A 12,458-nucleotide genomic window follows, 5' to 3' on the forward strand; every position below is an offset into this window, starting at 1 on the left:
TTTTTACTGGGTAATTATGTTAGTACTAGTTGAAAGGCAGGTAAACAGGGTACATATTTATACTTTTATCAGAGCATTCACTGCAAAAGGAAAATAGCAGCTCATTAAAATATTAAGCGTGAGCAATTTGCCTTCGCGCGACCTCTCGCGTGTTAATTAGTACTGCTATATGAGTGACATCATGGGTCTGCGTTGCCTGTGATTAGTACCTACCATGTGAGGAACACCACGGGAATACCGGCGCTTGCGATTAGTACACCTATATGGGGAACACCATGGGTTTGCGTCGCCTATGAGTGGCGCCATTATGTGAGAAACACCATACGTCGGCATTACCTGTGCAACGTACAATACTAGTGAGTTGTACCATAATGTGTAGAATACCATGAGTCTGCGCTACTTATGATTAGTTCCGCAACATGAGAAATACCACGATTCTTACTTTCCTAGCAATAAGTACCATTATGAGTGGCCCTTGACCTGGATTTTGGACCCTTTAGACAACAAGCATCATTCATTCATGATTATACGTTGGAAACAGCCCCTTGGCCGGTATCTACTATTGTTTTAATATAGTTCCTGGGAAGGTAGGGCATTGCGGGTCGGATCCACTGATTGTTTTTAGTTCATAATCATCCATTCATTCTTCATAATCACGTTTTGAATTCCAGTCAGTGGATGGATTTTGGACTTCTAATTGTCATTACATTTTGTCTCATTTTGTACCATTAGGGGCCGATGACCTAGATGTTACACCTCGTTGTTACATTTAAAGGTAAAAATTTCATTGTTCTGTATTGAAAAATATCACAGTTAAAATAGAAATAATAAATAAAGAGGTTCAACCTAATCAATACAAAAGAATAAGAAATGCAGTGATTACATTCTTATTTAATAATACGTACAAGTGGTACCAATTTCGACGCTAGTCCAGGTCATCATCAGCCAATTGAAACATGAAAAGCAATGCATAGGAAGAAGAAAATAAAAGATCAAGTTCACTCCGAATCAGTAGAAGAGGCGATATAAAAATGACGGGGGTAGACACGGTAAAATTCAGAAGAAGTAAAATGTAAGTCACTTAAAAGAAACAGTGCGTAATTTTCTGAACGGCAGTATGGCACATGCAGTGTTAGGCAAAGTCTTTATAATGTTTATGAAAAGCGGAGAACAGTTAAATGAGCTAGTTTGTATACACTGTCAGGCACAAAGTCATAACACAATCGAACACATATGAAGATCCATAATCGTGCTGAAGCTGAAGATGAGTAGATCAATTGAAGTAACTTGCCAGCTCCCGGTGATCAGCGCGATATATTCAACATCAGGCACTGTGGTTTCAAACGCCAACGTAAAATGAAGAATAGCTTAATGATCCAGTATTTGCTTTGGTTGCGGGAATGTAAGTGTATATAGATGCATATAATATAATTCAATATAATTGAATAAGTAATTGTGATCCTGTAGAATTTGTGGAACAGTTGACGTGAAAAAAAAAAATTGTGAAGAGAAAACAATATAGTAAAAAGCGCAATACCAGAAACAAATGAAATCATATATACACAGTGCGCTATTTTTTAAAATGTAAAAAATTCAGGTCGTGATTGAAGTAGTCGAAGTCGGCGCATGGCAAGAGTTAAATTTGAATGAGAAGAACCGAAATGAAGGTGGCATTGTAGTTGTTATTGTTGTTTTTTTTTGAGGTGAAAAGAAAAGATAGGATAAATTAATGGAGGATGAGGAATAGTGGAATAACAGAAGAATAAAAGAGATTGAAGTTAAATGGTATTGAGGAAGGATAAGATAGGGAGATGAAGGAGGGGTAGTTTAGGGTGGATTAGGAGTCTGCCCTATGCTGACGACGTGGTCTTAATGGCAGATTGTGCAGAAAGCCTGCAGTCTAATATCTTGGAACTTGAAAAGAGGTGCAATGAGTATGGTATGAAAATTAGCCTCTCGAAGACTAAATTGATGTCAGTCGGTAAAAAGTTCAACACAATTGAATGTCAGATTGGTAATTCAAAGCTAGAACAGGTTGATAATTTCAAGTATTTGGGTTGTGTGTTCTCCCAAGATGGTAATATAATAAGTGAGATCGAATGAAGGTGTCGTAAAGCTAATGCAGTGAGCTCGCAGTTGCGATCAGCAGTATTCTGTAAGAAGGAAGTCAGTTCCCAGATGAAACTATCTTTACATCGGTGTGTTTTCAGATCAACTTTGCTTTACGGGAGCAAAAGCTGAGTGGGCTCAGGATATCTTATTCATAAGTTAAAAGTAACAGACATGAAAGTAGCAAGAATGATTGCTGGTACAAACAGGTGGGAACAATGCCAGGAGGGTGCTCGGAATGAGGAGATAAAGGCTAATTTAGGATTGAACTCGATGGATGAAGCTGTACGCATAAACCGACTTCGGTGGTGGGGTCATGTGAGGCGAATGGAGGAGGATAGGTTACCTAGGAGAATAATGGACTCTGTTATGGAGGGTAAGAGAAGTAGAGGTAGACCAAGGCGATGATGGTTAGACTTGGTTTCTAACGAATTAAAGATAAGAGAAAGCCATAACAGTCTATAATGATAATGGATGTATGTATGTTATTAATGCAGATTTAGAATGTTTAGACGCAATCAAGGATATTAAAACAAGCACAAGTTTGCACAAGAAAACAACAAACAGTAACGATCAGGTTAAGCAACATGGCAGCGAAGGAAAGGATTAGTGGAAAGCGGCTAGGAACCATATCCAGGCAGTAAAAGGTATTGGCAATGCTAAAGAAGCGAAATCAATGGTGATTCCATTTCAGTATACAGTTTACTTAATAATTTAGAACGATATAACACGCAACTGTGGTCAAATGAAATTACACTTTTAAAATGGGAGATAATTCAAACAATAATTACAAATCAGCCAGAAGGTTCGAATTCTTGATGCGACTTCATAAAACTTTAGGAAGGAACAGCTCACAGCATATTCAAGTTTCATGGTGCTACATTTAAGACGCATAATACTGTCAGAAAGAATAAAATTTAAGTAATATTATACAGTCAGAAGGAATATACACGGAAGAAGGAAAACACAACATTTAAGATTATTATCCTAGTGCAGAGTACCCTTAGGAGGCAACCCCCTCAAAAACACTTCTGAGAAAGGGTGCCCGTCCTAAATGTGAATACTCTAAGATGACGCAGAACTATGAGACAGCCCCAGAGGGGAAAATTACAGTTTACAATTACATCAAAAGGCATTGAACACACAATTTACTCTTAACAAATATGATGTGACTTGCCGGAAAGGCTAAGTCATATTAAGAAAAATTCGGCGACTGAAGGAAAAACGGGTAAGCTCCGGCAAAACAGAAATTAAAATGGAACACTACATTTGAAGTTTACTACCAGAAAGATGAAAAAACTAAGTGCTTACCTGTTGGAGGGGCCAAGAAGACCCATCATCTGGAGAAGGCAACAAAACGGCTTGGAAGAACTTGGATCTCGCCAAGCGCTCCACTACCAGAAATGGTGACGTAGAGAAACGACCAATGAGCGTCCCTTATTTTCCTTCATCTGCCAATCACAAGTAGTTTGATTATGTCCAGTAAGGACTCAGCAATTAATGCTGATTAAGAACATCGAGTAGCATTGAGATATTTTGAAACTGATGCCAAATGATGCAACCGGAAACTCCAGGAAGCATCCTACCCGATCTGGCACGTGTGCTACAGTATGTGTCACAAATATTTCATCTTACCTTTAAACATTTTTAAGATTAATTTTTCACAATAATTAAATGATTTTGAAGCAGTTTCTTAACCCTAGTCTTTCCTTGCACATGGTATCAGTAATGGGTTCTAATTTGTGATGTACAACGTTGTTAGGTACTATTCACCATTGCCCATCTTTTTGATAGCTTTCATTGATACAAGTTCTTCCAATTCGTCTTTTGATCTCCTGTGTAATCTGTCAGTTTTGGATTGTTTGTTTAGATGGAATAATGTTTCTGCAGCATATGTGGCTTCTGGCTTTATGACTGTATTTGATTTTTGCATTAATGGATAAGCATTTTTTTTTTTTTTTTTTTTTTTTTTTTTTTTTTTTTTTTTTTTTTTTTTGTAAGTTTCCCATATTAATTTTTGTAGCTTACATAACTTGTTTGCCGTTATCTGAATTGAAGGTTTTTCATTTAAATGATTTGTTATTAACTCGCCTAAATACAGTATTTGAATTGTTTTACAATTTTAATTTTTGTACCGTTAATGTGTATTTCTTTCTAGGCACAAGACTATGTCATACAGCTTCACTGAGATCTGCTGTCACAGATAACTCTGATCCTGTATTAAAACTTTCAAGGAGTTGCTCTGGCAAATAAAGTCTGCAAGTAGGTCAATGCCTACAGCCATGCTAAGTGATTCTGCTCTTAGGACATTTCACAATCGCCCTACATTTAGGACTGTAAGGATGTAAAACAAGCCACTTGGTAAGGTGTAGCAATGTCTTGTGAGTTGTGTGTTTTCCTGCTACAGAAAGTACGACTCATTTCCGTACTGAGTGAACCATCATCAGCTTCTGGTTCAAGTCGTGTAGATGGACTTAATGTTGGCCAGCAGGCTACGAGAGGGTGATGTACAATTTTGAATCACAGGATTGCGTGCCTAAATCCTGGATTCAATTTCAAATCTCTCCGCAGCGTTCATGTGAAGTGAAGGTGTACGACGTTATTGATGGTGATTCGTCCATCCGATGGGAAGATTAAGCATTGAGCAGACCCATTTTTTACTCAGCAGGAGTAGGCTATATGCCAACACCAGTTTTCACCCTCTCCCTACCTTATCATTGCACATCCAGACGCACAGGTAAGCCAAACCTGACATCGGACACTCCAGGCTCTCTTTCGTAGATTTGCTTCTATCTCTTTGCTTCCCTCGTATAAACTTCAAACGAACTATGTTGTTCCGCTCCTTCTACCTCTGTCTTCAGGAAGACCAACAACAGTGAAGTTCCCTAGTAGATGCTCCATTAGATAAACGATGCCTCTCCCAAGTTACGATAATTGCAGCACATTTCTCATCAGCTACCTCAAGTGATATAGATTGTTGATTCTCATATAACGTCCAATAACGGACCATTTATACTGGTATTACCTCAAGTGAATAAAGGGCCTCCAGGCTATCCTATAAATCCGCTCTTCTCCTTCAATGCCAAAGATGCTTCTGACATGAGAATAATTATTATTATTATTATTATTTTGTCTACTTAAATCAGTTTCAATTTGATGTTAACTTTTCTTATTAGGCTCAAAGTCCGGCTCCATGGCTAAATGGTTAGCGTGCTGGCCTTTGGTCACAGGGGTCCCGGGTTCGATTCCCGGCAGGGTCGGGAATTTTAACCATCATTGGTTAATTTCACTGACACGGGGGCTGGGTGTATGTGTCGTCTTGATCATTATTTCATCCCCATCACGACGCGCAGATCACCCACGGGTGTCAAATCAGAAGACCTGCACCTGGCGGAGCCGAACATGTCCTCGGACACTCCCGGCACTAAAAGCCATACGCCATTTCATTAGGCTCAAACACAAATGGTGGTGGTGGTGGTGGTGGGGAATATAAAAGTCTCAAGCCTGTATTTTTAAACATTCTCAGAAGTTGTACCTCAATTTTCAAAGATCTTTGGAATTTTTAGAATGGCTTTTTTATTTTTTTACTTAGAGGTATTTTGAGCTAAGGTTATGGAACTGTGTAGATTCGGCTTTGATAACTTACTGAAAGAAAATTGTACAAAATCAGTATGTAATTTTTTTTTAATGAATATGGTACCGAGATGTTCGGAACACCTTCTTGGTTCCGGTACGATGTGCACTCTGTAACAGAATACAGTGGATCAGGTTGAAACAAATTGTCACTAATAAAACAATGATAACTCCAATACCTATTCTTCAACATTGCATCTGCTGCGCTAAAGGCAGGAAAGAACTGGTCTAGGACCTTTCCAGTCTACCCCATGATGGGAACTTGCCATCCTTGCACCATCGAACAAGATATCATGATCCTCCCTTTAAAAAATTATGGAAGGTCAAATTGCCATTACATACCTTATTGTACTCAACCTGTGCTAGGGAATGGAACTTTGAAGGAGCACTTGATCTCAATTGAATCTGGTAAGAAGTGCCTGTGGGAGTCTCAGACACACCAGAATGTGACTGCAGTCAGCCGTCGTACCTGTAAACTGAGAAAATCAATGTAGTTGACAGCTGGGAGTGGAACTGTTTGTCTGTAAAACGACAGGCTCCTTAGTATGCTCAAGTGTGAGTAGCGGAGAAGGTGTGGAATATGTTGTAGGAGATACTGAGGAAGTTGCAGTGCTGAAATCACCTGGCGACAGGCACTGCTGTATTCCAGTCCCCATCCCTATCCACAGGACAGACTTGTAAATATTTCACTTTCATCGTAGGATCAATTTTTTCTGCACGTAAGTTTGAAAATGTTATTTACTACAATTTTTATCGTAACATTCATAAATAGGCCCATTATCAACAGAGATATTTGAGAATTCATTTTTAAACCTTCCCCTAAACTACACTTTTATTCAATGTGAATAACATTATTTATAGCCTAGATTGAAGTCTGTGCCTTGACCATGGCAAAAACAAACATGAGAGAGAGAGAGACAGACACACAAAAAAAACACACACACACGAGTCTTGGAAATGTAAATAACGGAAAGGAGCAAACAATTTACTAATGCTGCATTCGGGAGACGATGGATTTGAACACCACTGCCAGCAGCCCTGAAGATGATTTTCTGTGGTTTCCCTTTTTTACACCAGGATTCCCTGAAAAGTGCAACTTTGGCATGGATTTTACACTATCAAAAAAGAGTGGTGTGTTTAACTATATATATTATAAGTGGCCATATGAACATATTTTTAAAATCATTATTGTTAAAATCTAGATGCAGTTTTTGATGTTTCGAAACGAAAAATAGAATTTGTAACAACATTAGTGCTAGATTTTGTCTTAAGTTTCTCTCTAATTATAAATATGATATTATGCTGCCTGCAGTTGCCACTGGGTGCAATGGTTGCTGTTGCCAGTCCCAAGCCCGATAAAGGAGGAGGGCTGGCTTAAAGCCAGGAAACATCTTGGGGCAACCTCTAAGGCTCAGTACCTTAGACTGACTTGAATCGATCTCCCCACTATCTTCAACTTCTTAGCATGATGGAAATGTCAGTTGACAATACAACTACCCCAGGCCCTAGTACAAGTACTAGTTTATATCGGTCATCGGATTCTGGTGAACTGAGAACATCATGCGATAATGAATCGGAGCTTCCCAAATCTCTTCCACCAAAACGAAAACACTTCATAGCTACTTTAAACATCAATGCATCATTTAAAACTGGCAAATGAAAACAGCTAACAGACATATTGGACATTCAGATTATTGCAATACAAGAAAATCACTGGAATTGGGGAACTACAGAATTTATAAAGAGAAGCCAGCAATATCCTTCCCCAAAACTCCATTGCAGTTCGGCACAGCTTTTGCAGCCTTACCAATTGCGTATTCAATTTCACGTCTCCTTCTGAAAGAATCTCACTCCATTTGATCAAATTGGGAAACAAAGCATACACATTAATCAATGCTCATGCTCCCACAAATAATCACAGTTAAAAAGATCCACATAAAGTAGATGAATTCTGGGAACTGTTCAAGGAAGTTTCAAATAAGATACCAGAACACTGTTAGGAGACTTCAACGCACAGTAGGATTATATCCAGCACATAACAGAACAAACAGAAAGGGGCAAAAATTATTAGACTTCTGCAAAATCTTCAAGCCAAAACTAATGTCAACACATTTCTTGACCCTGCCCAGAAAGAAAATCACCTGGAGATCCCCCAGTCAGTATCTAGGTGAATTTCAAATTGATTATGTAGCCATTGCCACGCAAAACCAAAAAGAAGTCATCAATGTTAAAGTCAAAAAAGGAGTTATAGATTCAGATCATTACTTGTCCTTAATAAAAGTGAAGTTTCAGCCTAACAGGTCCAAAATGAGATCACTGAAAATGCCAAGAATTGACCCAGAATTTTTCAGATTAAATTCCGATAGTTTCCTTGCAAAATTTACCATCAAATGTCCCCTCAGACTGGAATAATCTAAAAAATACAGTATGCAAGGCATCAGCATCCCAGAAAATTGGCACACCGCCTAGAAAACAAAGATGGTGGAATGACACAAGTGACAAAGTAATAGAACTAAGAATTAGAAAATGGCAAATATGGAACTCTCATCAATCTGAAATCAAATGGCAAGAATTCCTTAAAGTACAGAAGGAAACATCCAAAATTATTAGAGCAGAAAAACGAAAACATGACCAAACCCGTCTGCAGGAAATAGACCAAGACTTCCAGAAAAACAACTCTAGAAACTACTACAAGAATTTTAAAGAACAACTCCAAAATTACCAAGCGCCCAGTCTTTGCTTCAAACGTCCAGACGGATCATTAGAAACAAATAACAAAGAAAACTGCTAACTTCTTGCAGGCTACTTTAAAACTCTGTTAAATTGCAAAAGTCCACAAAACCAATTAACCTTTGAGAAACCTACACCAAATCCAGACTCAGAACCTCCCAATCTGGAAGAAATCAAGCAAATAATTCAAGAATTGAAAGATAATACAGCACCAGAAGAAGATAAGATAATTGCTAAAATGTTGAAAACAGGTGGTGAGAAAATGGCTTACGCAATTCAAGAAATCATACAGAACATTTGAAATACTGAGAAAATTCCAGAAGACTGGAAATGTGCACTAATTCACCCAGTTGACAAGAATCAGATATAAACAATTGCAGAGGGATTTCCTTACTGTCAGTTGTCTACAAAATTTTCTCTAAAGCCCTATTGAATAGATTAGAAAAACCAACCAACCACCTCATTGGAGAATATCAGGCAGGGTTTCAAAAAGGAAGATCATGCCCAGAACAGATCTTAAACCTAAAAACTATTTTACAAATTTGTAAAACAAAATAAACAATAATTACCTTTGTTGACTTCAATAAAGCTTATGATTCAATAGACCGACAGACTCTGTTCAACATACTTGAGGAAATTGCCTGTGCAGATGACTTGGCAATCCTGTCCAACAACAAACAAGAAGCACTCCAGTCCGTAGAAAAACTTAATGAAATAGTGACAAGAACAGGTCTGCAAATTTCATATGAAAAGACAAAGTATATGGAAGGTACAAAGTCGGGATTTAACAACCATCCTCTAATCACTAGATATGGGAAAATCTGCCTAGTAGATAAATTCAACTACCTAGGTGAAATTATACAACCAAATGAGATAAATCAGCAAGCAAACAAAGAAAGAATTACAAAATTACAAAATGCATATAAAATCAGGATGAATAACAACAGGCTAACAAAGAAAATACTAAATCTTGCAGTATCTCTAAAAAAATCAGAACTGGCTTACAGAAATAAACAAAGATTTTCAGGAAATTGGTATAAATGAAGAAATCTTGCAAGACAGAAAACAAATTCAGAAATCTCATAAACACAAATTTGTTGATGAACCTAAAAGACAAGCCACAGGGATGGATGGAAGAACACAAAAAGAAGCACAGCGAAAGGATGAAGAGATCTTGGGAAGACAAGCAGAAACTTTGTGCTAGATAAGTTAAGGTGCGCTCCTTAGTTGGGCATAACAACTCAAAAAAAAAAAATATATGATTCGAATTTAATAATAACTGTTGAAATACAAGGAGTTTCAGAATAATGTATTCAAAGGCTTAACAAACAATGTTACTTTAATTTGTCCTGATGTCCTTTAATCTGATAAGCATTTTGCCAATTTTGCTCAGTTATAATGTTGTCAACTGTGTAACACCCATTACATTGAAAATTGTGAAATAACAAGAAAAACAGTTATTGTCTTCTTTTTAAATTATATGTTTAGTTTTTCTAGAGTTTCTTTGGTCTACTATAAAATATGCAAGTTTCTATTAGCTGTTATCCCACAGAGTGTATTAATTTTCACCATCTACCTCAACAAGTGGGTTGCATTCGTGTAACACTTGTTACAGTATGTTTTTTAAATTTTTTGTATATACTTAAAATTGTGGGAAAAGTTTTATTTCAGAAAATAATAGCCCATAGTACAAACAAGGGTAAGAGCTATCTGTTGCAATTGATGAGATTTTGATGAGTTATTATTTCATTCTCCAAATTTGTGTTTTTAACTGCCCAGCTGTAACACCCATTACAATGGAATGCCTGGGCTGTAGTTTAATTAAGGTCATCTTGCCTTCTTACCCGATTTTTAGCTTTTTTCTCTTTCTCCTATTCTGTTGTGCCAAAAGCCTACCTGATATAGGGAGCTGCCGTTGAGCTCATGTGTGTCCTAGCTTGGAACAAACAAGTGACTGATACACTGCACCAGCAGAAGTATAACTTCGTACACATACACACCATCGGTGTGCAGTTCTCTGACAGGTAGAATGCCCACCAGAGTGCATTAGTGTTGTTGCGAGGCCTGGTAGGGTATATAAGGGGCGTGAAGAGCATCAGATGTTTTGAGTGATCACTATGAAGGACACAGAGATTCTGTGTACTCGTGTGAGATAGCGTTATCAGCACCTGACAGAGTTTGACAAGGGCCTCATTGTGGGTCTCCATTTGGCCAGCTGGTCGAATCACGCAACCATGGCCTGATGTTGGACTGCATGGGAACGCAAGGGCAGATATACTCGTCGTCAAGGTTCCGGTCGACCACGTTTGACCACTGCAAGGGACGATCGGGGCATCCAGCACATCGTAACCCCTTTACATCTGCGCTTGCCATCCGAGAACAAGTAATAGACTACTTGCAACATTCTGTGGCATCCTGCACCATTGGTCGGAGATTAGCGGCGGTCGGGCCATTACCACCACGGCGTTTGGAGTGTTATAATACCAATATAATATAATGAATGAGTTAGCTGGAAAATTTATAATGTCCAATAACGGACCATTTATATTGGTATTATAAATTTACTCATTTGGAACAAATATTTCAGATTCCCTATGGGAATCAACATCTATATCGTTTGGAGTGTTGCCGTGACTGGAAAGCATGGACCGCTCATTGTATTCAGCCCTGTGCCATTGTCCATGATATCAAGGACTAGTTGCAACAGTTGTGGGTCAGCTTGCATCAGGAGAGCTTTATGACATCCAACCGAATCAGGCCAGAGGTTGTGCAGTGACATACTAGTAAGTGGGCTCGTACTACCAACCCCTTTGTAAATTTGACTCAAACACTAAACCCTCTCAACACATGAAGTTTCATTTTGTTTCCTCCTACACTTTATCAGGATATGTAATTGATGTTGAGAATGTGAGCTATGATAGAAAAAATATATTCTGGTTCCACTCTCATTGAATTATTAAAGTTTCCAGATATATTTCCAGTTCAAAGAAATGTCTTTGAATTTCTATAGGGCAAGTACATCTACGAGCGAGGCTCGCGCAACAGTAAACGGGTGCAGTGCAACATGGGTGCCAAGAACCACGGAGTGGTGATGCCGGATGCCAACAAGGAGCACACCCTCAACCAGCTGGTAGGAGCCGCATTCGGTGCCGCTGGTCAAAGGTGCATGGCGCTCAGCACTGCCGTCTTCGTGGGCGAGGCTCGTAACTGGCTACCGGACCTTGTGGAGAGAGCGCGCAAGCTCAAGGTGAACGCTGGTGAGTTTTTATGTATCTTGTGAAAAGATTATAATGTGTAATCTCCTTAACAAATAATGTTGTAATGTACCAAGCTGCTCAATCAGAAGGACTTGACTGCATTGCCAAGGCTTTTACCAAAGCTCCACCATCTTCATTCCAGCACACACTGCCAACATCAGCAAACTCGATAATTATTCTACCAACAACTGAGCTAGAATATTGATTTTCTATATGAGGACTACTGGACATGCCACGTTGCTCCCACAAAAATTCCCTTAACAAGTAAATATACCTGCATATGTCTGCAGTTTACTCTCAACTTTGTTAATTTGTTCACCTAACACAATAATCACCACCTTTCTCTAGTCTCCAGACTCAGTATCGGGTTGTTCACGCAGTGTCATAAGGTTCTTACTTTACAAAGGAAGTTTAGTATGTCCTCCTGTTCATTACATACATATCTCCATCCTATATTGCAATCTTAAAATAAAGGTTGCTAAATTAGGGACAGATTTGAGTTTTTTGTAAAAATGCCTGATCAATGACTTAACCCCCAAATTTTAAAAATTGACTAAGAAAACTCACAGGAACACAGCAAAAACTCTGGCGACTAACCTTAAAACCGATAAAATTTGGGTTAAAGATGAGATCAAATTTCTGCATAAAAAGAAATCTATTCTGAACCATAAACTATATGACACTTATTTAGAAGTTTCCACACTTTTTTACCCTCTTTAATGGACATCC

General features: G+C 38.4%; 1 protein-coding gene across 1 annotated transcript in view; it reads left to right on the top strand.

The window, feature by feature from the left end:
• The window catches only part of LOC136883505 (probable methylmalonate-semialdehyde/malonate-semialdehyde dehydrogenase [acylating], mitochondrial), a 459,660-nt gene that overhangs the window by 211,774 nt on the left and 235,428 nt on the right, over window positions 1-12,458 (top strand). Inside the window, exon 6 of the mRNA XM_067155852.2 lies at window positions 11,483-11,729. Within this exon, the coding sequence (XP_067011953.2) occupies window positions 11,483-11,729 (247 nt within the window). The remainder of the gene's footprint in view (window positions 1-11,482; window positions 11,730-12,458) is intronic.

This window comes from Anabrus simplex, chromosome 11 (assembly GCF_040414725.1).
Source record: "Anabrus simplex isolate iqAnaSimp1 chromosome 11, ASM4041472v1, whole genome shotgun sequence".
NCBI classification, from domain to species: Eukaryota; Metazoa; Arthropoda; class Insecta; order Orthoptera; family Tettigoniidae; genus Anabrus; species Anabrus simplex.